This window comes from Drosophila eugracilis, unplaced genomic scaffold, assembly GCF_018153835.1.
Source record: "Drosophila eugracilis isolate 14026-0451.02 unplaced genomic scaffold, ASM1815383v1 contig_2154, whole genome shotgun sequence".
Taxonomy (NCBI): Eukaryota; Metazoa; Arthropoda; class Insecta; order Diptera; family Drosophilidae; genus Drosophila; species Drosophila eugracilis.
In genome coordinates this window covers 2853996-2878682 of record NW_024573038.1, presented here as the reverse complement: position 1 = coordinate 2878682, position 24687 = coordinate 2853996, and the positions used below count along the sequence as shown (strand labels likewise).

The following is a 24687-nucleotide window of genomic DNA, read 5'->3' as shown; positions in this document are numbered from 1 at the left end:
AGTGAAATCGTTGAAAAAACACCATTACAGAGATATAGCTCAGTATTTGTTATTAATTTGTAACACAAATAAAACAAGCATTACTAATACGCCATGATGTTTTGGCTTTAACATTATTAATAAATCGGAAAGTCTTTGCAGTAGTGCACATAATCTAAGATGAAGTGGTTCATATTTCAGTTCATCCTTTTATTTTTTTCGGTTCGACTTATTCTTTGCATTGGTAAAACAGAAAGTTCAGAGGAAAAAATGATATACAGTACTTCTGTGATGAGCATGGTAAAACTACTTGATATAGAAGAGTCTTTAAAGGCAAACCTGGACGTGTACGTTCAGGAAATGCAGTCAAAGTTAGATACGATCAAATTGTAAGTTTTAATGAATCCGATTTATAATACAGTTAAAGTTGTGCCAAGATAAGATAATTTATTACCTCAAATACTCCCGATACCTGTAGATTTCAAGATTCGTTGAAAAGAGAAACGCTGACCACGCTGGACCAGAAGGAGGAATATATGGCGAATCCTTTAAATGCTTTTCCTTTACTGAGGCGCCTTAATCAGGATTGGCCCAAATGGGTGAGATACATAAAGTTGGCTATAGCTACCAAGAAAACCAAAGAAATGGAAGTGCACTTGAAGTCTGCGCCTAGTGATGATGACCTTAAGGTTGCCCTGAAGGGCATTACGCGAATTGAAGAATTTTACGATCAGCATGCAGCGGACTTAACCAAGGGCATCCTATTAGGAAGACAATTTAAGTAGGTCGAATACCAATAATATGTTACTTTATTAAGAAAACAAAACCATTTCCTAATAGCTCCAGTTTCACTGCTCCGGATTGTGTTGCCTTAGCTGATTTCCATTATAATCAAACAAAATACTCCGGTTCAACTCATTGGTACCGCATGGCGTTAAGACTTCACACTTTACCCCAAGGCGAACTTTACAAAAAAGTACTGGGGTTAAAAAGGAAAATGGTTTACAAAAAATATGCCAAAGCCTTGCTTAAAGAATGTAAGTTTACTTAAGATTTATGAAATATGTGGATTAATAGCCACACTATCAAATTGTAGCCATAACCTTGGATAAAGGAAAACCCACTCCCTTAGCAATGTCTGAATGGAATATTTTGGCCAAAGAGGTCGTACATAAGGACAACTACGACAACGTTAAAAACTTAATTGATGAATACCTAACCGGAGAGGAGAAGATCTTCCAAGATGTAGCCGCTCAATCAAAGCGCAAACCATCTAAGCTTAAACGAGGTTGCCGTGGTGAATGGCAGAGGAAATCCTCGCCAGAACTAGTATGTCGCTATAATAAGGACACGTCGGCATTCCTTAAAATAGCACCACTTAAACTGGAGTTTCTGAACATGCAACCATTGATAGTGCTTTACCATGAAGTGCTCTATGAAAAGGAATTCAAGTCAATGAGAGACATAGCCATATTTAATGCCACCATGACTGATGGATGGACCTATGTTGACTTTGACAAAGAAGGAAAACCAAAACCCCAGGATCGAGTGGTAAAAATGATTACCTTTCAGGGAACAACAGCTTCTTTTACCCTTAGCATCAATCGACGAATAGCAGATATGAGTGGTTTGGAAATGCACGGAAATATGGGTCTGTACTTGACTAATTACGGTCTAGGTGGTCATTTCGGTAAACATGTTGACTACGTTGAGCTGGCCAAAAGACCTGTGAGTGGTTTCTATATTAGCTGAATATATAAAATGTACATGTATTTTCATTTTTGTAGCCAGACTTTTTTGCTGACCTGGGAGGTGATCGAATAGCTACAGCGTTGCTCTACGTAATTATTCGTTATACTTATGTTGAGGTAACAAATTAAAATTAACTCCAATAATTTCTTACTATCATCCAGGCCACTGATGTTCCTCTGGGTGGAACTACAGTTTTTACAAAACTGAAGATATCCGTAGAACCCAAAAAGGGTAATGCCTTGATCTGGTTTAACTTGGATCATGCTGGGCAACCTGATCCTCTGACAGAGCACTCCGTTTGTCCAGTCGTAATGGGTTCCAGATGGAGTAACTAACCTACACAAGTATATGTAAGAATCCCATATAATTACTAGTTTTTTTACTTACAGCCATATCCAAATGGATCCATGAACGCCAGCAAGTATTTAAAAAACCTTGTTCTTCTAATATCCGAATGGAAAATGCTATTTAACTTTCATTAGTAGGATATGTAAATAAATAATCTCCGCCCGAGAGGCAAATCTCTCGTTGGCGCACATTGCTCCTTCAATCTAGTGTCCCTTTCATTGTTTGCCATAAAAATTGCAAGTGCCACTAACTTCAGTGCTAGTATTGGCAGGGGTGTCCCCAAAGGGGGGTTAAGCTTATGTGCTTGCACCAAATACCATTTTGCGGAAGTGCACACTTCAATAATGGAAAGAGGGCAAACGCAGTAGTCAAGCAGGGCACGGAGGACAATGGCCAGGCAGGCCGACATACTTACGCCAACTTTGTCTATGCTGCATACAGGAGTCAGATAAAGGGTGCAATCATGTGTTTTAAAGATGTACATTTCTAGAAACCTAGATTATTTAAAAAGTTAAACCCCTCTAAATATTATAAATTATGTTTTTTTTAGGTTTTGGGAAGCGAATAACGAAGTTCAAGCATTTAATTCGGTATGATTGGGACATATATTTAATACCTTAAAGCAAAAGCAAATATCCTTATATTTTTTACAAAAGCATTGTTTGAAAATCTTTAACCGAAACTTTATCTTGAATTTAATGGACATCCCAAACAAAATTTGCAAACGGGAATGCAGAGCTAAAGCTTAAAAACAGTTACACTAATTGGAATATTATTGAAGTAGTTTCCTTAAACAAAGCTTCAATGCAAGGCTGGAACTTTAAATGAGTTTAAAGGAAACAGGGTTTAGTGAGGGGCCAAGGCGAAACGAAATCATCATGAAAGCAATTGTTCAAGTTATTCCAAAGTGCCCACAGGCCAAAAAAGACATTCGCAGACCGACGCAACTGGCAGGACAACTGGCTGAAATGGAAACTGAGACCGGGCCCGAATCCTCTAGCTGTTGCCGTCAACTAAGTCGGACCTGGTTTTGAATCGGGTTAAAGGGGAGGACACTGCCGGATAATGGTCTTCCAGTGACAGAAAGGAAGTGCCGGTGATGTTGTTTATGTAGCCATTGGAATGGCGATTCGTAGTTAAGCATTAACAAGTTAACCAAGAGATGTAGTCGTTGACAAAAGCACTGAAAAACAAGCTTGAAAGAATAAGGATTGGACCTAACAAAGTTGTGACAATAATCTTTTTTGAAGTTTTTTGAAGCTTCTAGATTTCTAGGATTTTTAAAAATAATGTTTAGGATTACGTTAAGTAGTAAATAGGTTTTTTACCATAATTACAATTTACAAATTCCTAATTAAAAAAAAAAATGTTCTTGACAAAAGTTGGCAAAAAAGTTTTTACCATTAGTGTGAAAAATGTGTAAAAGGTTGTTTGTTTCTAGTTTTGTTTAAACTATTAACCATATAGCTTAATGAGACTTCGCGCCTCATATCATGACAACCTTTTCATTCAAGCTATGGTAAAAAGCTTGGAATAAAAGCCATCAACTACAAAAAGTGTCCCATTGAAATCGCCGAAGAAGTTAAGTCGAAATCAGCAATGACTAAGCCAGAAGTTCTGGAAGTCCACTGCCTCATTGATTCAACATGCTCGCCTGTTGAGGCAATAGATTGTGGATTCACAGAAACTGAGTGTGGAAGTCCAAGAACAAGTGAATCCATTGAATGTCTTGGCATGTTACTGGGAAAACTGCAGCACTGGGAGACAGCAAAAGCGAGAAAAGAAAAATAGAAAATAAGTCGAGGCAAATGCAATCTAAAGCGTCGGTACTTACCAGCAAGACTTAGCCAGGGAATCGCAGGACTAGAAACTACGGATGACACCACAATGGGTCCGGGGGGACTTGGCTTGGGGCATTGTAAAGCGATTCCGAAATGTGCTAAACTACTAAGTGATTGAATTGTTATCGGTGACATGAATTTGTCCGCTGATTTGAATGGCCCAAGCTGAGAATCAGCGCTGAAAAGGATGATGGCAGATAGGTTAGTCCAGTCCAAGTGTGTATAACTTGGGGTATTACATAGTTAGGTGCTATGAATGACCAAACAATTCAAAATTGCTTATTTTACAAACAGCACAAAAATTGTCCTTCTATCCAAAAACATTGCGCCGAGTCACTGTCAGTGTGCCAATAGACCTTGACTAGGCCATAAGCGTTTATAATATCCGCGACGGTGTTTCCCTATGACAGCGTATGTTAGCACTACACCAAACCTAAAAATACACTTAAGTACCAAGTCCGCACCAAACAAATTTCTATGTTAAAAAACTACTCAAAAATATGTTATTATTATGATTAACAGTTATACATTTATACAGTTATACAGTTATAGAGTTGTACATTTAATAATGTATTTAAGGTCATGATGTACTTGAGTCTCAAACTCAAATTATAGATCATAATCACTCGGCAATTCGGCTTCTTCAATCTTACGTATAGCATCCCAACTGATTTGCGACTTCTTAATCATTTCGATTGGGGCCTTACAATATGGGCAGGATCGGATGTCCATAAGGAAAAAATCCTAATAATTTCAAAGGAAAAATAATAATTAAATGAAACTTATATAGTTACCATATCAGATTTTTAGTGCCAACAAAAATAGGTTGTGAGTGTCAACTTCGTGACTAACAAAAAAAATAATGAGGTGAGGTCAAAAAGAATTAATTCTTAATAAGCTAGTAAATTCACAAAGAGTGATATCTTAGTGTTGCGATGCTTATATTAAAGCTGTCGTATTATATATGAACATTTATGATAAGGGGGCTCGATTACATTGAAATATTACTAGCAATAGGTATAGTTGGGTGTATCTCTGTAGGGCATATTAAGTATTATAAGAGTTATCCTAAAGGTTACTTATTATAAGTCATTAGGTCATTAATCCACACTTACATGGGGATGTTTCTCGCAAATCTCAGAAATGCGACCGTAGAAATACTGATGGCAACGATCGCATTCAAAAGCCGTGTGCTTACGCATGCAGATGCAAACCGTACTGCTCTTCTTGTAGCCCTCAGGAAGATCGTACCAAAACTTTTGCTGTCCCTCCAACTGAGTCTGCATCCCGAGCACCGCAGCTCGTTCCTCCTGCTGATTAACCTCCGATCCGCTGGCCGAAAGTGAATTAAGCGATTTCGACACCGTCTTTCTAATATTGGTGACATTTTTCGAAGATGGAGCCGTAAGGTTTCCATAACGCCGCCTGAGCCGAGCAGCTATAGAATTCGGATCGGTCCCATAGTTAACTGCAATAAAATCTTCATTAGAGTCTTACCACGTAAGAAAACTTATAGCTACCGAATGACATTGTATTAGCCTTATATCGACTTGGCTAATAATAGTATTATAACTTGGAATGTATATAATGTAACGAATACTAGAGCTCGAAAGCCAAAATTGAGAAATCTAACTTAACCAGCTAAAAATCATTGGCGACGCCAACTTTCAGTAACGGCGCTCAGAAGTGTTGTAAAATAGGAAAACCAAATCAAGTTAAAGAAATATCGATACATTTTTTATTAGATACATTGGGGCAAATGCATGCGCGTAGTTTTGCCGTAGTTTCACCTTTAATTCTAGGTATATATATATTTAGAATATTAATTTTATTTCTAAATTAAAACACATTTTGTTTGCTTTCTTTAATATATGATTTTATTTACAGACGATATTGAACCTTTCGTCAACAAAATCCACTTATTTAATATAACTGTAAATCGTATGAGCACCTAAAAAGAGATATAATTATATATGTATATATATTAATTATTAAATACTAATATTAATATTAATATATATATAATTATATTATATACCGATTTTTTATTTATCCTGATTGATTTTTTATTTATCCTGATGGCTGATTTATCCCACCATGAGGAAACCAAGACTCTGCTAAGAGCGAAGATATCTGAAAATTTTGAAACTTTTAATGCACTTTTTATAGATAGTCCAGTTTTACTGTAATAAAATACGCTTGATAAAAGTTTCATTTTTAATTTAATAATATGAAAGTGAAGAAATACCACCTTTAAAGTCTAGGTAACGTGTTAGATTTGACATAACCTCACGCTTTTCTTGCGTGCGTATAACGCCCAGACTTATTCAAGATTGCCCAAATCGTCGTTCTTTAATTTCCCTTTTTATACGCGTTACTCGTAGAGTAAAAGGGTATACTAGATTCGTTGAAAAGTATGTAACAGATAGAAGGAAGCTTTTGCGACCCTATAAAGTATATATATTCTTGATCAGGATCAGTAGCGAATTCGATTGAGCCATGTCCGTCTGTCCGTCCGTCCGTCCGTCCGTCCGTCCGTCCGTCCGTATGAACGCTGAGATCTCAGGAACTATAGCAGATACAAAGTTGAGATTAAGCATGAAGATTGTTTTTTTTCGATCAAGCCACGCCCACTCTAACGCCCACGAAACCTGAACAACCAAAAATGCAAAAACCTCAAAAACTATAAGAGCTACATAATTTTGTTTAGGATCACGTATTTAGAAGATGCCTTTGCAACTTTCCACGAAGTTGCATCCGGCCACGCCCACTCTGACGCCCACAAACCGCGAAAAACTGTGGCGTCTATAATAATATTATGAATGCCTTCGTTTGACCTTGTGTAACTTATTTCTGTTAATACCTATCGATTTACCAAAGATTTTTCAAATCGGAAAATTATTTCGCTATTTATAAAGAAATTAAGTTATAAGGCCTCACATGGGCAGTGACGTCACTATAAGCATACTCAACATACTTCCTCTGACAATAGGTGGCGCCTTGTGAATTACCACTAGCAAAATAATATTTTAAAATTTTGTAAAACAGTAACGGGTATCTTATGGTCGCGGCACTCGACTATAGCGTTTCCTCTTGTTTTTACTACATTTATGCAAAGCTCACAAAATTCAACGGAGGGAGCAACGAATTTTTATTATCGAAAATTGGTTCAGTGGAATATGTGTATATATACACAGCTGATTCTTTTTCAATTTCCGCGATTCCGATTTCGTGAGTGCTGGAATTTCAGATTATAGTTACAAACCGATTTCAATTTGATCGGAACCTTTCATATCAATTCAAATTTTCTCGCGAGTTGTGCGTTATTTCTTAAAGAAAATGGGGAATCCCACCAATATCATAGATTTGCCATTGGAGCTTCTGGATTTTTTTTTAATAAAGAAAAAATAAAAAAAAAACCTGGGCCAAGCCCATAGCAGCATTATTACATCACTGCCCAAGAAAATATACAACAATTTTAATGCAGATCCTACCACTTATGTTGCGGTCAGGCTTCTTGTCGATTTGTAGACCAATCGTTAAGGAAGCCGATGTTTATGGTCAAAGTTTGATACGGGGTTTTAAGAATCATGTCTCTGGAAATAACGATAACTAATAAAAACACGGCCGAAGTAATTAGTATTTTGCAAGAAGTACCGGCTTTAAATATATTCCCATTAACTATTGAATATTTAAAGGATGGGCAAGGTGAAACTGGTATAGGTTATTCTTTTCGTTTTTTTAATGTCTTCTTTCAGACCTTGGACCTGAAGATCTAGGGCAACCTTTGAGCTTGGATTTAGGTAAGTTTTCTTATGACATGTATATATATGAACCTTTTATATGAATTTCCAGCTAACATACTTATCAGAATTCAGTGTTCCAGTTATTATGGAATTGGATAGAAATTAGTTCATAACATGAAAAGGAAAGGCTCGTCTGTACCGCTTTAGAAGCGCTTGGCATCATAGATTCGCATGTTCATTTTCAGTTGCCATATTATCCAAAGCTCCGCTCTTTGATTTTTGTAAGATCATTAACATCATTAAAGCTAATAAATCTTGCTTTTTCTCGATAAACCTTTTCTTTACACGGATTGTACAACCAGTAAAACATTACATACATTAATAATTAGCTCCGCCTTATTTCATATAAATGCTCTTTTAACTAAACTTTCAAAACTTCTATCTCAAAGCGATGCACTGCCTCGGATCTCCTAAAAGTGCAAACAAATTGAAAAATGTGGCATTATATATACCTGTGATAAAAAATGTCTTATGGATTTTTTAATTCATTAATTAATATTTTAATGAGAACTGGTTTCACAGCAAGTAAGCCATTCAAATTTGGCGTTACTTCTTAGATAAATAACTTTCATCATTATTGTAATATGTACTTGCATTTGCAGTTGACTACCACACCAAATTCTGGAAATTTGTAAATGCATATTTAGAATTTTACCTTTCTGAAGATGAATTTGAGGATTAAATAATAAAAGAGTTACTTATTAACAAAATTTAAAATGTTTCTGAAATAATATTTTTGTCAGCAATTTTAAGGACTTTGGAGGCCGAATTCAGACAAAATAATTTTAAAGTTATTGAAATTTTATGTATGTCTACATTTTGTTTAACAAGATTTTTAAAATTGATCAGAGTCCGAAATCTAATCAAAAGCTCTATTAAAAACATGAAATTCAAATAAATAGTATAAGAATTGATTTAATGTAAAAAAGCAAAGGGATTGTGTATCGGCTAAAATAGCTGGTTTGCAAACCATGTGCGCACTATAGATGTCTCTTTCATAAAGACAACAAAAACGCCGCAAGTTGAAAGCCAGCATTTTGAACGCTTAGCGTACCGAGGCTCGTTGGTCTAGAGGTATGATTCTCGCTTCGGGTGCGAGAGGTCCCGGGTTCAATTCCCGGACGAGCCCAAGTGGATGGTAAAAGTAGTTTTTTTTACGTTTTGCTGATTAATATCCTTTTTTCTAGACCTTCAATAATTATTCTAGTTGTAAGTTTCTGTATGAATACATTTTTGAATAAATATTCGAACTAAACAAAATACATGCGTTTAAAGACCCCAAAATGCACAAAAATTTCTTACATGACTGTTACTTAGAAAAATTTAAGTGTTATAAATAAAATGATTTTACCCTAAGAATATTTTTACTTTGTGGATCAGTGTAATCAAATGTGTCATATAATTCATAATGTTATGCTCTCGATATTCGAAAATCAAATATTAACAGCATTCTACAACATCTGCAATACTGAGCTTGTTTGTGCGCGTTTCATATCCCTGGTTTAACTCTTATATAATATATAAATGTAGAAGTCAACTGCTTTGTTTAAATTAGTTTTTTAGTATTATGGATTTGAAATACTTAGAGAAAAATGGGTATCCCCACAAGTCGAGTGTTCAGATTACAATTTTCATTAATTTCTATTTCGTTCTCTATTGTTCCAATGTTTTGAGTATGTGAGCTTAGATAACCTCAATCCAGGGAACACCCATTATAGGATTTGTTTTTTTTAATATTACTTAATTCGTAAACGCTGCCGCGGCCTTGTCTGTGTTCTTGTTTTTTGTTTATTCGTAACGATTTCTGCTTTTGTGTGTATTTCTGGAGAATGCAGTGGCTTCGATCCAACGAACTTTTTTACTCGTATTCCAGCACGTTTTTATGGTAGAACAATAAATAACTGAAAAAGTGAAAGATAATTCGCATGAAAGCTGATTGGTAAGTTTTAATCAAGGTAATAGACTATCTCTTCTAATGTGAATTCATAAAGTTTGAGAAAATGCAACTTTATATTCAAAATATAAAAAAGATATAATGAGGCGGACTATTTAATATAGGTTATTCTTACCCCTCGCTGTCCAGCACCTGCTTGAGCGATGCCATCGTTATCACATGGTCATCGCATTTGACCCAAGTATCCTTCTGATGCCTCACATACGCCGTATAGTGCCCTGTGTCGATTGTGCCCACATGATTGACCACAGCGTACAACGAGAACCGGAAATCCCCATAGGCATTCTTTTTCTCCGACATAAAGGGCGTCATATCGAACTCAACGGGGAATTGAATAAACGATGAGATCTTGCGATCGATCAAAGCAGAGTGTTCAAAGCGTTTCAGATGAAAGGATACGACGCTGGGCAGAGTGCGCAAACTGAACTGTTTGGTAGACTCCTGGTAGGATTCACAGGTTGAGCATTTGATTTTAGCAGCTGATCCTAGGTGCTCGGCGCGAGTATATCTCTCCAGGCAGTCTATTAGGGTTTTGGGGGTAACTCCGCCATGCGTTGTAGTTTCTCCCAAATCCAAAGAAATGTCCCAAAAAGGATCGTACGTGGTGGAAACGCCATTGCAGGCCTGACACACCACATCGCTCTGCAGCATACCCGTGAAGATCTGATCGATAATGCAATTACACTGCCCATAGCAGTGCGAGCTGCTTGAGCTGCTGGAATTGGTACCACTTCCGGAGCCAGAGCTGTTGCTCTTACTCTCGTGCTCCGATTTTGCCTTCACACAGTGCCGGTGCAGCACATCCAGAGTGGCAATGAAGAACTCGTGCGCATCCTGCTGTTCGTATCCAGCCAAGTGCTTCGCATGGTTCCAAATTAAATGCAGTAGCCGGTGCAATGACAGTGGCGAACGGGAGCCCGAATAGAACTCCTACAAAAGATGTAATTTATGAAAACCCAACATGAAAACAAGCAAAAAGGAATTATATAGAGAAATATATACCAATTTCAAAATCAATATAGCCACTTGACGCATGCGCTATCTATTGGAAATGTTAACAGTTTCAAAATAAATATTTCCTAATTTTATAAGAGACATCTGTGGGAACATTTTTCGAACAACAAAGTCCTTTTTAACTAAGTATAGAATTGTTAAGACATATTTATAATTTCCTACGCCCTTTACAACTTTATTAGTCTAACCATCCCATAGCCTTAAAATAGAGCCATAACTAAGCACTGTGTGAATGGCTCACCTGGAAGAGGCGTGATACTTCGCAAACGAGACATTTGTGCGAGGACTTGCTTCCGCAATCGTGGCGATCTGACATGAAGTAGTCGCTTAACAAGGGCGTATGAACCAGAGCCTGGAGGTTAACAGTAAGTGATTAAACTTGATGAATTCAGCGTATTTTTGGACTTTACTCACTTGAACTATACAGTTCATAAAGCAGGTGGCACCCAAATTAAGCAGTCCCCTTAGTCCGATCGTTTGATTGGGCCTCACCAACCTTCGCCTGGCATTCGCCAGCAACAGATTAGTTTCCTTCGCCGTCGGAATCCATGGCAGCCAACCGATACTCTTCTGCAAATCCTTGGCCTCCAGCTTGCGGTTGATCAACGCGTATTCCCTGCTCCGCGCATCGTAGATGAAATCTCGACATGCATAGCAATAGAGCGTTCCATGGGACAGCTCCAGAGCAACATTGTGCTTCTTGGAACGCAGGTGGCTCGTGATGTGGGCTCCACGACATCCAAAGTAGATGCAGTGCAGGCACGCGTACAACTGGATCCCGTAGCTGCCGCACTCAAAGCAGTTGCAGTGGATCGCCTGCAGAAGTAACAAAAGATTACAAAAATATAAATTTTTAAAATATAATTAGGCTTATAAAATTTATTATAATACATAATATCCAGAATTAAAAGTTATTGGTACCCTAGCCGAGCAAAATGCCTTAGTTTGAAGTTAACTTTAGTTGTATAATTGAAGTCGATTTAAATAAATAAATAAATTGTATTTTATAAAGATATGTTTAAAGAACACACATATTTAAGAAAAGAATAACAGTTAAAAATAAAGAAAATGTATACTTCAAACAAAAGCTTTGTTTTCCTTACATTTAAACAAGTTCGTTCGAGACATAAGGCGATTTTCAAAAAAAACGTTTTGGCAGCTTTTGTAAGATATCTTGTTACTAAGTCCCTTTTTTCTAATATAAGGAAGATGACTTATTATCGTTAAAAAACTTATTAAAAGAGTTAATGAAAGGAACAGTATTTACCTACTATGAACAGTATTTTTGAAAATAGTATTCTCACTGTGGATGTACTCAGTGCGAATTTCGTGTTTTCCATCAATAACCGCTAGTGTGTCAGTGACCTTTGCCGTGACTGACTCACGGTATAAGCAAATAATGGCTCATCCCTGATGGCGTTTTACCTTTTGCCCTTCCTCACCTCTTCAGTGCAGCACTCGTCTCTGTTGCACAGCACCGCCCCGACCATATCCTACTACTCACCTTCCTCTCGCGCGCATCTCTGTTGACGCAGGCAGCGAAGTAGGCGTCGATGACCCGGAATGTATCGTAGCTGTGCTCCTTCACGTAGCTCTGATAATGCCGACAGCCCGTCTCCGACATGACAGCGCTGTTAGCGTTGACGTTAACGTCGGCGTTTGCGTCTCTGCCGGCGTCGGCGCTCTCAAGTTCAATAGCAAGCTTTTGCACGGTACGCAAACAGTCTGATAAACGCAAATGTTTTGTGTCATCTAGAGGGTTGTTTCTCTTTTGGCCCTTTTCTTCGTTGCTCTTAACTATTTTGATTTGATCAGCGGTGATAAATCGACCGGCATTTGCTGTTGTTTTTGTTTTAGTTGTTGTTGTCGCTGCTGCTACTGCTGCCGCTGTTTCGTTGTCGGCCGTTCCCCGGCCCGTGTCCGCACCCACCGCCCACCGTTCCGTTCCTCTGCCACTGCTACTGCTGCTGCTGCTGCTGAATACGCTCGTATTACTATCAACACTATTCTCTTTTGTTTTCGCCCGTTTCGCCGACGAATGCAGTGGCACGAATGCTTTGTCACACTTGCGCTGTTTTCGCCGAATTTTGGCCACTTTTGCGGTTCCGCCCGGCGGGCTTATTCTGCAGTTAGCAAATTTTTAAGTTTTCTGTGATTTTTCGCTTGCTTTTCTTGTTTCTTGTTTCTGTTTCGCACTGCACACACATGCAAACACACGCAGCCAGCCGATGTAAGAGTGTGTGTTGGTGAAAGACAGCTGGCAGTGTAACCAGTTGGCAGATCGCATTAAAATACCTCAGATATATATTTTCATTTTTTAATTAAAGCACCATCAATTTGCTTATATTTACTTGAACTTTACTTAATAATATTATGTAACATCACACATTAAAAATTTTAATATACCTATTAAACATGTTTATGAATTATAGTTTTCTGGTGTGCACGTGCTTTAAAATATTTGATTTCCCTCAATACATTTATTTAAAAGATAAAAACGAAATTTTTATAAATAAATATTACAAAATTACTTTTCTTAATATATAAATTAATATGTAAGTTTTCGGTTGAAGCTGTTTTTAAAACTTACAAATACATAATTTTCTGCTCTGGGCTCTCTAAATAATAAAACGGTAAATGCCGGCCAGCTGTTTTGTTATCGAGGATAAACAGCAATTGGCGCGTAATAAAAAAATACCAAAAGTTGTATAATAGACTGAAATTATTGTAGGCCCGACAAATAAAGAAAGTATTATTAGAATTAAACCGCAATTTATACTTAAAATAGTAAATATCCACAGAAGCATGCCAATTTGGCAGTTTACTTTTCGAATGGTCAACGATTCGATAACTCCGCTGCAGCCTTACCCAACACTGTTACATTTGAAAATACTGACATCTGCTGCCAATCGCAGCAGGCGCGCTTGTACCATTTTAATAATTCGAAATTAGATAAAATTTTTATTGGACAAGATGTACAACGACGAGGTGCGAACGCCGCAAGCCCTCAAGAATCGATATTTCACGAATCTCAGCGGCCTGAAGTGCAGGACGCGCAGGAATAGCCACACAAACAGCAACAATTCGACGGCGTCGTCGGCAACGCCAACGAATGGCGGCAAGGAAAATGGAAAATTTAGCCCCCAGATGTCGGGCAGTGTATGCACCCCGCCCCCGAAAAGGCTGCACAAGGTGAGAAATCCCTTTGAGGGAGCAATGACTGATCGCTTGCACCTGCCCCTTATTGCAAGGTACGTTTCTCTTTAAGTGGAATTGTTGTGGGAAAATCCATTTCTTACTTCCTGATTTTCCCTTTTAGTCCCTCGCTTTTCCGCTCGAGGACTCCCCAACTTTCGTCGACTCAATTCGAGTGGAACATAGACGAGGTCTCTCAATTGAAACCTGCCGATGTCGAGCCCCACGAAACACAGTTCCACGATTCTCCTGATCCTGAGCAGGAATCTAAAGCCCAGCTGGCCATCAGTGCCTTCTTCAAGGAATCACATATTGTGCCAAGTCCTGTGGATTGTCCGTTGAGGAAACACAGAATAATACTTAACCATAACGAGGACAACACCCCCATATCGAATAAGTCGAGGAGAAAGAAGGATTGCGAGGTGCAAACGGAATTAACTTTGCCTCCGATACTGCCAAAAGCTCTGGAGGATGCGCTGCGTCCGTATTTCCAGCCACATTTGGCCGCCCGTCTTTCCGGCAGAACCAAATCCACAGGTGGTAATGACATTTTCAACAGTTCCATGCGCAGGAAACTCTTTGATTTGCACAATGTTGTTGTTTTGGGCGAACAAGATCCTGGAGAAGAACAGTCATCGCCCATGGTGGGTTCTAGTCCGCAGGGTAAGCAAACCATGTTTGCAGGCAGACTATCGGACTCTGCTTCCGGAGAAGGAAGCTTTGGTTGTCTTTCACCCATTAGAAATCTCTGCGGTCTGCCTCCTGGAACTCCGGATGATGGCAATTGCTCAGAAAAGAGAAAACTTCTAATGCAGGAGCTGGAACTGCCATCGCCCATAGCTCCATCTGAACACCTTAGTCGAAGATTGGTGTACTCCAAGGTGGAGGTCAGCGTTACGGAGCAGCAAGACACGCTGTCGGAGCGCACGGCTTTGAGGTTTACGCCTGACAGGAGCTCTTCGCCGATGGGCGCTTTGGAACACTCGGACTGCAGCATTAATCAGCGGGTTAGTCGGCTGCGAGTGAACAGCACACGACAGGTGGTGATTGAGGCAGTGGATCAGCCGCTGTTCGAGGAAAGCGAAGAAGAGGAAGAATCTGAGGAGTACGAAGAGGAGGAAGCCGAGGTCATGCAACTATCCACCCTAAGCTTTAACTGCAGTTCCTCCAATTCAGATACTCCGCGCGGACATAAAAGACATAGGTCGGCACAACGCAAGAACCTCTCGCAGTCATTTAGTGCCAATATGGAGGAGGAAGGGGAGCAAGAGAACGATCAGGGTTCTATCCAGCCGGCAGAGCCACCTTTGGTTGTAATGCCACAGCAAGGACCAAGGATTCCGCTTTATCGTGCCGACAGCGGCTTCAACGAGACTTCTAGCACCTCGACCTTTGCCTGCTCGCAGGATCTGCCTCTGGATGTCTCCATGGTCTGCTGCTCAACACCCTCGACCCGATCTTGACCTCTGCAAAGCGCTATTCTAAGTTGTAGGCCCTAGTTTAGTAGGCTTTTAATGCAATAACTCCTTTTCCCAGGCTACAGAGAGGAAGACTCGTTTTTTAACTGCAATGTACACCCACCGTTTATATATTTTGTATTCGTAACTCGTTGTTCTTAGTGAAAATTGGCCAAATAGTTAGTAAGCTGAGTGTTTTGTCATTTCATTAATTCATTGTCATTATTTTATTTAGGGAACTTAATAAAAATCTTTCGATGCCATATTTAGTTCAATAGATAAAAACTACGAAAACTGGTTTTGATATTTATTTTCATGTTCCAACATTATATGTAATTAAATTTCAAATATGATATAATACGAGGTGTGTTCAAAAAGTAAGGTGACTTTGTATTTTCAAGAAAAACTATTAATTTATTTATCAATATTTATGTTGTCCCCTTCAAAGTAATCCCCCTCAGATACAATACACTTATGCCAACGGTTTTTCCAATCCTCAAAGCACTTCCCATAAGCACTTTTCGGTATAGCCTTGAGCTCTTGCAGCGATGCAGTCTTTATCTCTTCAATCGTTGCAAATCTCCGTCCTTTCATAGGTCTCTTCAGTTTTGGGAACAAGAAAAAGTCACATGGGGCCAAATCCGGTGAATATGGTGGCTGAGGCATTATTGTGGTGTTGTTTTTGGCCAAAAAATCTCTCACAAGCAAAGATGAGTGAGCAGGGGCATTATCGTGATGCAAAAGCCATGAATTGTTTTTCCACAATTCTGGACGTTTCTTTCGTATTGCTTCTCGCAAACGGCGCATAACTTCCAGATAATACTGTTTATTGACCGTACGACCATATGGTAAGAACTCCTGATGCACCACGCCATGGTAATCGAAGAAAACAGTGATCAAAACTTTGACATTTGATCGAACTTGGCGTGCTTTTTTCGCTCTTGGCTCGCCTGGGCTCTTCCGTTGGGACGATTGGGCTTTGGTTTCGATATCATAACCATATACCCATGATTCGTCACCAGTTATGACCCTTTTGAGTAAATCTGGGTCGTCGTTGACGTCATTCAACAGCTCTTGAGCGATGCTCATGCGACGGTTCTTTTGGTCAAAATTCAGCAATTTCGGAACAAACTTCGCTGACACACGACTCATACCCAAAACGTTTGAAAAAATTTCATGGCACGAGCCAAGCGATATACCGACATCTTCAGCAACTTCTCTGATAGTGATTCGACGATTTTCCAAAACAATTTTCGTCACTGCTTGAACGTTTTCATCAGTTGTTGACGTGCTTGGGCGTCCAGAGCGAGGCTGGTCATTGGCATCTTCCCGGCCATCTTGGAAGAGTTTGTACCACTTGTACACATTTTTTTTACTCAGAACAGTTTCACCGTATGCCACTGTCAACATTTCAAGTGTTTCAGAGCACTTAATTTTATTTTTTACACAAAATTTGATGCAAATCCTTTGATCCATATTTTTCGATAGCAAAAAATCGCCGAGCTCGCAAAATAACTTGTAACTTTACGCCTCTCACAACCAAACAAAAGAGGATGTTCCATTGAAACTTGGTACAGATGTTAGGGAAGAGTGTACCAATATAACAAAACAAAAAAATCGATAATCGAAAATATGTTGCCCGCGAAATTTGAAAAGTCACCTTACTTTTTGAACACACCTCGTACATTTTATACAGACATCCATAGACACATTTTCTCAATTTTTTAGTTATCATCTGGCGTTGTAATAAAAGTTGAATAAAAATGAACTACAACTTTTTTTAAATTTAGATATATTAGCGAAAACCAGAGGAATTGCTGGTTTATTTAGCTGAGATTATGTTTCGTATACGATTAAAAAAAATTGTAATTTTCATGCTTCAGGATCTTTAGACTGGACATGCACCATAACTACTATTACTTAGCGTTGCCTTAAACCGATCTTGGCGTACTCGAGTACTCGAGAACTCAGACATAAGCAGCTCTGTTAACATAATCGTATGGGTTTTTTGAAATCATCAAAAATCTCCTAAACAGGATGTTATTTTTTATATGAATATTATTCATTGAATAACAAGCCATTTAAATGTTTTACATTTAGTTGCGATCAAAATGTAGGATATGTACATCAGTCTTTTAATAGTGACAAGAAATGTTAACATCTCTGTTGTACTCTAACATTTTCGTTCAAGAGAGCGTGAGACGCATAGAGAGAGCGCAACGTAGAGAGCCATTAAATAAAATAATATGCGAATTGGGATTTTTTTCATTTCAATTCTTTCTTCTCTGCGTTCCGGTCGCTCGCAACGGTCGGCATATAAAAATTATCAACAAAAAATGAATTGTTTGTTTTAGGTAAATAGAGTTCTTGATGCTTGGATATATTAAAGTTCATTTATTCTACGGCGGACGGGAAGTTCGGCTCACGTGCGTTTCGAGTTGTGTGGGTTTCCCCAAAAACGTGTGTGTATTAAACAGAGGAATTAATTTAGGCGAAATTATTTGTACGATCAGCGAAGATTTCTGCACTAATTTTCACCTGCTTTGTGCCTGACTATGTGTGATGGTGTGTGTGCGCGCGTTCTGTTATAAATAGCAAAACAAAAATAAAAAGAAGAAAAAGCAGATCGCTTTTTGGGCCATAAAAACGCCGAAAGAAAGTGCGAAGCGGGATAAATAAAAATATTTGTTTGTGGGCCAGCAAAATAAATTAGAACAACTCGTAAATAAGTCAAGCGGCGCCAGAAGGCCAAAAGGAAGTAAAAATTAAATAAAAATAAACAAATAAAAATGGCAAACATAGCCGAGCAAAAAAGTGCAAATTGATGGAAAATCAAAATTAAAGAAAAAGGAAAAAGTAGAAAAAAGCGAGCAAGAATTCCTGTTACAAGAAACCAGTTACGAACTCCTCATCACCCCGGCACTTCATCTCCTTTCTGGCTGCTGGCTGCTGGCTGCATCCGTTTCGAGCGAAAGTTTTTGTCCATTCCACTGTGCGAAATGTGTGCAAACAAGTTGGCCAGCTGTTTGCCCAGAAGAGGAAAATGAAGTGGCCGAGATGCTAGTGGCAGAGATGGGGAAAAATCTAGCCAATTAATTGTGCCGTGAAAGTGTGCGCCAAGTCAATGTCTATAATAAATACAATTTTTTACAATTTGCAGTAGCCGTGCCATTTGCTCATTTCGATTTGATTCGCTTTGATTGAAAGCAACTTGAAAAAAAAAACATATATAAAAAGTATATGAAACCAACAAAAACGGAAAGTCTCGCCTTGCATTTGGACTTGAATGGCCATTTTAGCGCCCGGATTCGAGGTAAGCCTGTTTAATTTTCATTTAATTTTTCGCGGACTCGCTCTTGAGGCAGAAATTGTTTCGGAATTGTATGTGAAAACACGTTTCCATTAGCTTTCCCATACTGCCATACTCTTTATTTAAAAAACAATATTTTATATATATTTTTATATTTTTGCTAATCATTAATAAGATAATTTTTGGTTAGGATTTCTGCATATTTATAGATGACTCTGAAATTGCTTTTTGAATCTCGAGAAATTCCTAGCAATCAATACGGATTGAAATATTTTTCACAGTCCAAATCTTTTACGATCGAATTTTCCAAAAGGAATTTCTAATTTCAAATGCTTAAGTATATATATGTAAGTATAAGCCATTCAAACCGTATATTGGTGTGTGAGCTTTTCTGCACTAGTTAGAACATCAAAGGGCAATCAAGAGTGTAAACAACAGTTAAATGCTGTTAAACTCGACTGCTTTCGTCACATGTTCGACTCTCGCAGTTGCCGTAACTCCACTCTTTTTCGCCTTATCGCAACCCTTGTTGTTTTTTTATATTCTTTTTTCCCTTTTTTTTTTTTTTTGTTATACAGCCGGTTCTGCGGCTTTTGTATAACTTCCGCTATTGTTATTATTTTTTTAGTTGTTCGTAGGAAGAGGTGTAATTAAACAGAGGCGTTGGATGATGGAGAGACGGCGAGGGCGAGCGTAAGGCAAGGCAGAGCACAAATAACCCTGCAGCAAATGCAGCAGCCGTCTCACGGGAGTTGCCACCTCGAAAACCGGTTACAAATCATTAAACTAAAATTCTAAAGCATATTGTTTGTGTGTGTGACTTGGCATCTGACTCGCCATTCCACTCGCACACCGCTCCATCCTTCTCTCTCTCACCTGCATGCTTCGGTGCACAGTGGCACATGCAAGTGCAACTTGTTGCAGCAACTGTTGCTGCCGCTGCGAATGCACTTTCATTAAACGAACGGAACAGGCCATCAACAATTTTAGGAATAGAAGGAAAGTGTGTGGAACAGGTCAATCAAATATTAATAAATTGACTAGTTTCGAAGAACTGATTAAAAATTGATTAATGAAAATTATTCTACGCCACTGCAGACAAATAAATGAAACTGCACAGATGAGCTATGTCTTATCTTTGGGCTAGATAAATTAATTAGTAATACTTTCAAATAAAATTGAAGTGGTTAGAATGATATTGAAATGAGAATCTTTGGCAAACCTTCTCTTATCATTTTTAATGAATCATTTGTTTATTCAGTGAAAGTATTTCTAAAGCCTGACTAAAGCATAGCTAACCGCAGAGCATCTCGACTTCTATATCAGCATTTGGCAGAAGTTTCCCGTTTTTCCTGTTTTCGATGAAAAAACAAAACTAATTCAATTTGTCTAATATTCAAAATCGAAAGAGGGGGGAAACTCGTTTATCGGCATCCTTGTGACACACTGACATCTTTTGCTTGCTAATCTCGGGCCCTCCCCCAGCCCCCTCGCACTTTGCTTAATTAATTCTGCTTTCGGTTTTGTGTGCCGCCTCCTATGTATCAAAACCCCTCGATTCCCAACTCCCCGCACCGTCCATTGTTTGCCCCGTCATTTGCATTGATTTGCAAATTTTTTTATTGGCCATTTCGATTCGTGCCTGACGTAATTTGTTAAACTTTGTTATTTACCTGGCTGACATCGATAGCCAACTAATCAGCGCTCGCTTTTGTTGACTTTAATTTATTACCCAAGGGGCCTTTCGAGCGCTTAAGCCGTCAAGGACTCTGTATCACATTCCTTGCCATTCTTAATCTTTCCTGATTTTTGGCTAAGTTTTGGGTTCAGAGATTGTAAATATTTTTAGAAAAGAGCAAAGAGTTTAGCTAATTAATAGCATATGCTTGTTATAATTAGCGTTAGTATCCCATTTGCCATAAACAAAAATTGAAAGAAAATATTTTACATGAAATATATTTCTATGGTAGTTGATAATTTTAGATCCTTCTAAGTCATTCTTAACAGATCCTCTTGATAAAGAAAGCTGACGTTGGTATCGAATATGCGTTTCTTATCGAAGTACCACAGCAATGCCAACATATACTCTCCCGATGGAAAGGGCAGAGCTAAGCGTTCCGATCTAAGGTAGAAATCCTTGACAACTTGAGGGCCCTATGAAAGAAATATTAAAGTGATAACTTATAGATTTGCAGATCAACTAACTTACAAAAAACGGACACGTGTGGTTTATGTTTGAGAAGTCTTTAAAAATATTGAACACGATATTTAAGAAAGGATCATAACGCTTTCGCATATATCTGCAGCCATCCACAGTAGAGTCCAGTACCCATGGTTTGAAACCACTGGCTTTTTTAAACATTTTGCCCCTCAGTTGAATATCATTGGCCGGATGAAGAATTGTTCCATTCACATTGAGCAGAACTCTATCCCGACTGACGGCCTTAAGTCGATAGTAGTGAAAAACGAACCACGACTCGTTGTAACTTTTGCACTCGAAATTTGTGAACCTAAAGACAACGGCATCCTGAAAGGTTACAAAATGGTTAAGTTCTTAGTCGCAGTACCTATTTTTCCACTCACATTAAACATAAAATTGACAGCAAAAACTGCTCCAAAGAGAGGTATTAAGTTATTCCTCATTGTTCTACTACCAAACTAGTAAAAAATGATGTGCACTGGCTTAGGTAGATAGTTTTCCGGATAGTTTTCCGGATGAAAGAATCACTAATATTCTAAGCCATTTTGCTGTACTCATAAATATGTAATTATTTCTCAATTAGATTGGTGGAATTTCAAAATTGTTGGTACTTAAAAAACCGATAATGGAAATTAATGCAAAGAATACTGATGACTTTTTATTCGAATCTCTCGCTCCTCAATTACTGTGGATTCTCCCAAAATTGTTTGAAATTTGATGCCTTGAACTGAAATTTGACATTGAGGAAGTTGTTCTTCCTTTTTGTTTGCCCACATCTGTTTAATTAGGGTGCAAGGCAGCAACAGCTGCTGTTGAACTGGGCCAGACATCCAAGATTCCGAAACCAAAAACACAACAGACCTTTCAACAGGCCCTTGAGTTCGTCTACGTTTACTTATAAAAGCAGATTTTTTTGGTTTTTCCTTCAGCCACTTGTTAATTGCGCACTTTGCATTCTATTGCAAGTTCATCATGCTTAACGGTATCGTTTCCAAGTCCAGGAATAAGACTCAAAAGTCAGTTAACTAATTCAATTAGTGCCACGTGAATTACCCGTCCGAAAACTCAGGCAAATAACCAAGTGAACGCGACGGAGGAGGAACTTGGAAGGGAACAAACTGGACAGAGACGAGACCCAACTTTTGTTATCCCATTGTGTCTGCTGTCGAGATGATTACTTGGGGGAGACAGAGAAAACTGGAATGAACCCGGCGAGAAAATGAGAATAGGAGAAAAGGTAACTCGGAGGAGGACAATTCTCAGAACCCTCAACCGAACAATACGATTAGATAAGGTTCTGAATGTAGCCTTTTGTTGAGTTCAACATGAGTTTCTACATTTCATAATGCCAAGAAAAACGTGGCTAAAGAATAAGTAATTTTTTAGATGAGTATTAAAACTAGAATGATAATTAAATTAAAAACTTATCTACGGGTTTTTATCCTACTTCAAGATGCTGTATATTTACTTAAAATATTAAAAAAAAAATACATTTAAAATATTCTACAATTTAAATTACATTCCCGCAATCGTAACTAAACAAATAAAGTAGTTTATGTGACTTTAAAAATATTTGCTTTCACATACATCATTAAATACAATAAAGCATTTGCTTAAGATAATATAAGAAGATAAATTCTTAAAAAATAACTCAATTAATGTGTTCTTACTGTAAAGAAACTTTGTAACTTTGCTTAAGTAAAATTCGAAAAAATTGAAAAATATTTGATCATAAAAGTAGTAAAATTTCTCAATTTAAATTTACAAAGTGTAAAGGAATTTCGAACAACAATGTAACTTCTAAAATTCTGTTTAAGTTTGGGCTAACATTTTGAAAACAAAATTCCTCTTGTTGAGAATTTAATTTATTCTACTTTACAAAAATAATCTTTGGATATGAGAAACGAAAACATTAGCTTAGTTGAACTAAATTTCGTTCGCAAAGTAAACAGAAATGACTCAAGTTCATACAGTTCCAAGGAAAGTTAAAGTTTGTCTTGTTTAACTTTACTTAAGTCTAAGTTGGAGACTATCTGGGCCCTTAAATTATTGTTATCGGAATCGGCAATCTGCGCTGACCTTGTTTCCACTTGCTGACCCATCTGTGGCCTTTAATTTAATCAGCTAGAATTTCGATCAGAATCAGTTAGCCCGGCAGCCCCAAATAGACTTGTTTTGGCCTGGTTTTTCCGCCTGGTCCGGCTTATTATCATCGCACGAGAGACGGAACTTTTGTTCCAGTTTCGTTTGCCATTGTTTGGTTGCCTCTTCAGAGTTCTTTTATTATCCCAGAGTTTTTGGACGCCCCAAAATTGGACGACAACAAACAACAAGAACCACATTGACACAACTTTTCCAGTGGGTGTGTCAATGTTGTGTTTTTGTTTTGTTAATGCAAAAGTCCCACGCCCACGGCCACGCCCCCTCGCCGCACCCTCCGCCCTTAAACATAGCAAACAATTGTGCTTTTGTTTACTAATTTGCGGCTGTCTCAGTTTATTTCGTTGTTGTCTATTGCGACTACCAGAAGTTTTTGGCTTTGACTTTATCGCCGGCTTTGTTTACTTTCTTCGGCTTGGTTTAGTTTTTGGCTATTTTGGCTGCCTCTCCGCCTGTTTGCCTGTCTGCCGAGTTGAAAGTTCATTTGCCGTTTTAATTGCCAGCTAATAGCTCGAAAGTTACTCGTATTTTTGTTTTATTACCCTTTTTGTTTTGTTCAGGGCTATTCGCCTTCTATTTCGGTTTTTATTTCATTTCTGTGGGTGAATGCCAAAAGTTATGCGGGCCAAAAGGAGGAGATAAATGTACGGAAAGAGAGAGTGTGATCAAAGTGAAGTTTTTGACTTTTGGGGTTAGCGAAATTTAGCTTATTTTGACATTTAATAGTTTCTCTGGCAGTTTTTGTGATTTTTTATGAGCAAAGTCTTATCATAAAATCAGAGATAATTTGGGGTAGGAAATTCTAAACTTGAGTAGATTAAGCTAATAAGTAAGTTATTTGTTTAAATATGTCTGGCCTATTATCAGCCTCTTGATATGATTTTTAAACAATTTTCCAATCAACAAAAACAATGCAATGCTTTCACCTCATGCAAAAAAGTACATTTCCATTTGACTCTTTGGAATCCAATCTTTGACCTTTACCTGTTGCTTTTGGACCCCCGTAGATTTAATTCCACCTTTTATCCGCCTGAGCTCTCTCCTCGTTGGCCATTTTATCAGCCAAGTCCGGCAATTAGCCTGTTGGCAGTTGGCCTCTTAGTACTTCAGAGCAATTTCCTTGTTGTTAAGAAACTTTTCCATTTCTTTTCATAATTTTTCTTCTGACCAAGTTTCGCCGACTCTAAATTGCCTCCTCTTTACCAACGTAATATCCATTAATCAAACTTCTGGTCTTTGTTCAATCTCTTCTATTTTCTATGTTTCTCTTTTATTTTTGTTGCTTCTTTTACTGGCCTTTTCCTGGGGGCTTATTTTTGTTTTGTTTTTTATTATTTATTGTTGCGGGCAAAAAGTTTTTTATTCCAAAAGGGGAATTTTGCCCTTGGGCTCTCAGCCAGTTGATGACCCCGCACGCGATTTTACCTCTCTATCGCTAACCGCAATTCGTTTTCTGTCTCGTGAATATTTCACGCTTTTTCTAATTGCCAACCGACTTTGTTATATTTTTTCAGATTCTGTTTCTTCTTTTTTTTTTTATTATTTCTGCTGATTTGCGATAGGAAAACAAAAACTGTCAACGCAGTCGAAAGATAAAAAACAAAAACGGAAAAATTGAATAGAATTCTTTGGCTTTGTTGTTGTGATTATTTAACTGTTTTTCATTGCTGT

The 24687-nt window shown here is 38.1% G+C and overlaps 6 protein-coding genes and 1 non-coding gene across 9 annotated transcripts in view; 4 read left to right on the top strand and 3 right to left on the bottom strand.

The window, feature by feature from the left end:
* Positions 1–237: 237 nt before the first annotated feature.
* LOC108108407 (prolyl 4-hydroxylase subunit alpha-1) lies at positions 238–2203 on the top strand. Its single transcript, XM_017216459.1, has 7 exons — positions 238–368; positions 458–760; positions 820–1016; positions 1076–1707; positions 1767–1820; positions 1893–2058; positions 2121–2203. The coding sequence occupies exons 1-7, from the start codon at positions 250–252 to the stop codon at positions 2201–2203; spliced, it is 1554 nt and encodes a 517-aa protein (XP_017071948.1). The 5' UTR covers positions 238–249.
* Positions 2204–4409: 2206 nt separating this feature from the next.
* On the bottom strand, positions 4410–5594 carry LOC108108448 (uncharacterized protein CG13380). The gene is made up of 3 exons (XM_017216502.2): positions 5441–5594; positions 5036–5388; positions 4410–4664 (listed from the first exon to the last, which is right to left on the bottom strand). Exons 1-3 carry the CDS (start codon positions 5448–5450, stop codon positions 4530–4532), a joined length of 498 nt encoding a protein of 165 aa, XP_017071991.1. The 5' UTR covers positions 5451–5594; the 3' UTR covers positions 4410–4529.
* Positions 5595–8783: 3189 nt separating this feature from the next.
* Trnap-cgg lies at positions 8784–8855 on the top strand. The gene has a single exon. It is a non-coding gene; the product is annotated as a tRNA-Pro (tRNA).
* A 412-nt stretch (positions 8856–9267) lies between these two features.
* LOC108108637 (ubiquitin carboxyl-terminal hydrolase nonstop) lies at positions 9268–12951 on the bottom strand. Its single transcript, XM_017216738.2, has 5 exons — positions 12199–12951; positions 11109–11510; positions 10936–11046; positions 9796–10610; positions 9268–9627 (listed from the first exon to the last, which is right to left on the bottom strand). Exons 1-5 carry the CDS (start codon positions 12316–12318, stop codon positions 9585–9587), a joined length of 1491 nt encoding a protein of 496 aa, XP_017072227.1. The 5' UTR covers positions 12319–12951; the 3' UTR covers positions 9268–9584.
* A 611-nt stretch (positions 12952–13562) lies between these two features.
* LOC108108657 (protein aurora borealis) lies at positions 13563–15639 on the top strand. The gene is made up of 2 exons (XM_017216761.1): positions 13563–13945; positions 14014–15639. Exons 1-2 carry the CDS (start codon positions 13668–13670, stop codon positions 15350–15352), a joined length of 1617 nt encoding a protein of 538 aa, XP_017072250.1. The 5' UTR covers positions 13563–13667; the 3' UTR covers positions 15353–15639.
* Positions 15640–17624: 1985 nt separating this feature from the next.
* The window catches only part of LOC108108504 (protein phosphatase 1 regulatory subunit 16A), a 44058-nt gene continuing 36995 nt past the window's right edge, over positions 17625–24687 (top strand). For 2 of the 3 annotated variants that reach the window (XM_017216573.2, XM_041818285.1), the window contains exon 1: positions 18507–18659. The gene's annotated coding sequence lies outside the window, so the exon portion shown is untranslated. Of the gene's footprint in view, positions 17701–18506; positions 18660–24687 lie in introns of those variants that run through there. The other variant, XM_017216570.2, reaches the window with a different exon arrangement.
* On the bottom strand, positions 18666–22349 carry LOC108108505. The gene is made up of 3 exons (XM_017216574.2): positions 21240–22349; positions 20866–21183; positions 18666–20810 (listed from the first exon to the last, which is right to left on the bottom strand). The coding sequence occupies exons 1-3, from the start codon at positions 21297–21299 to the stop codon at positions 20646–20648; spliced, it is 543 nt and encodes a 180-aa protein (XP_017072063.1). The 5' UTR covers positions 21300–22349; the 3' UTR covers positions 18666–20645.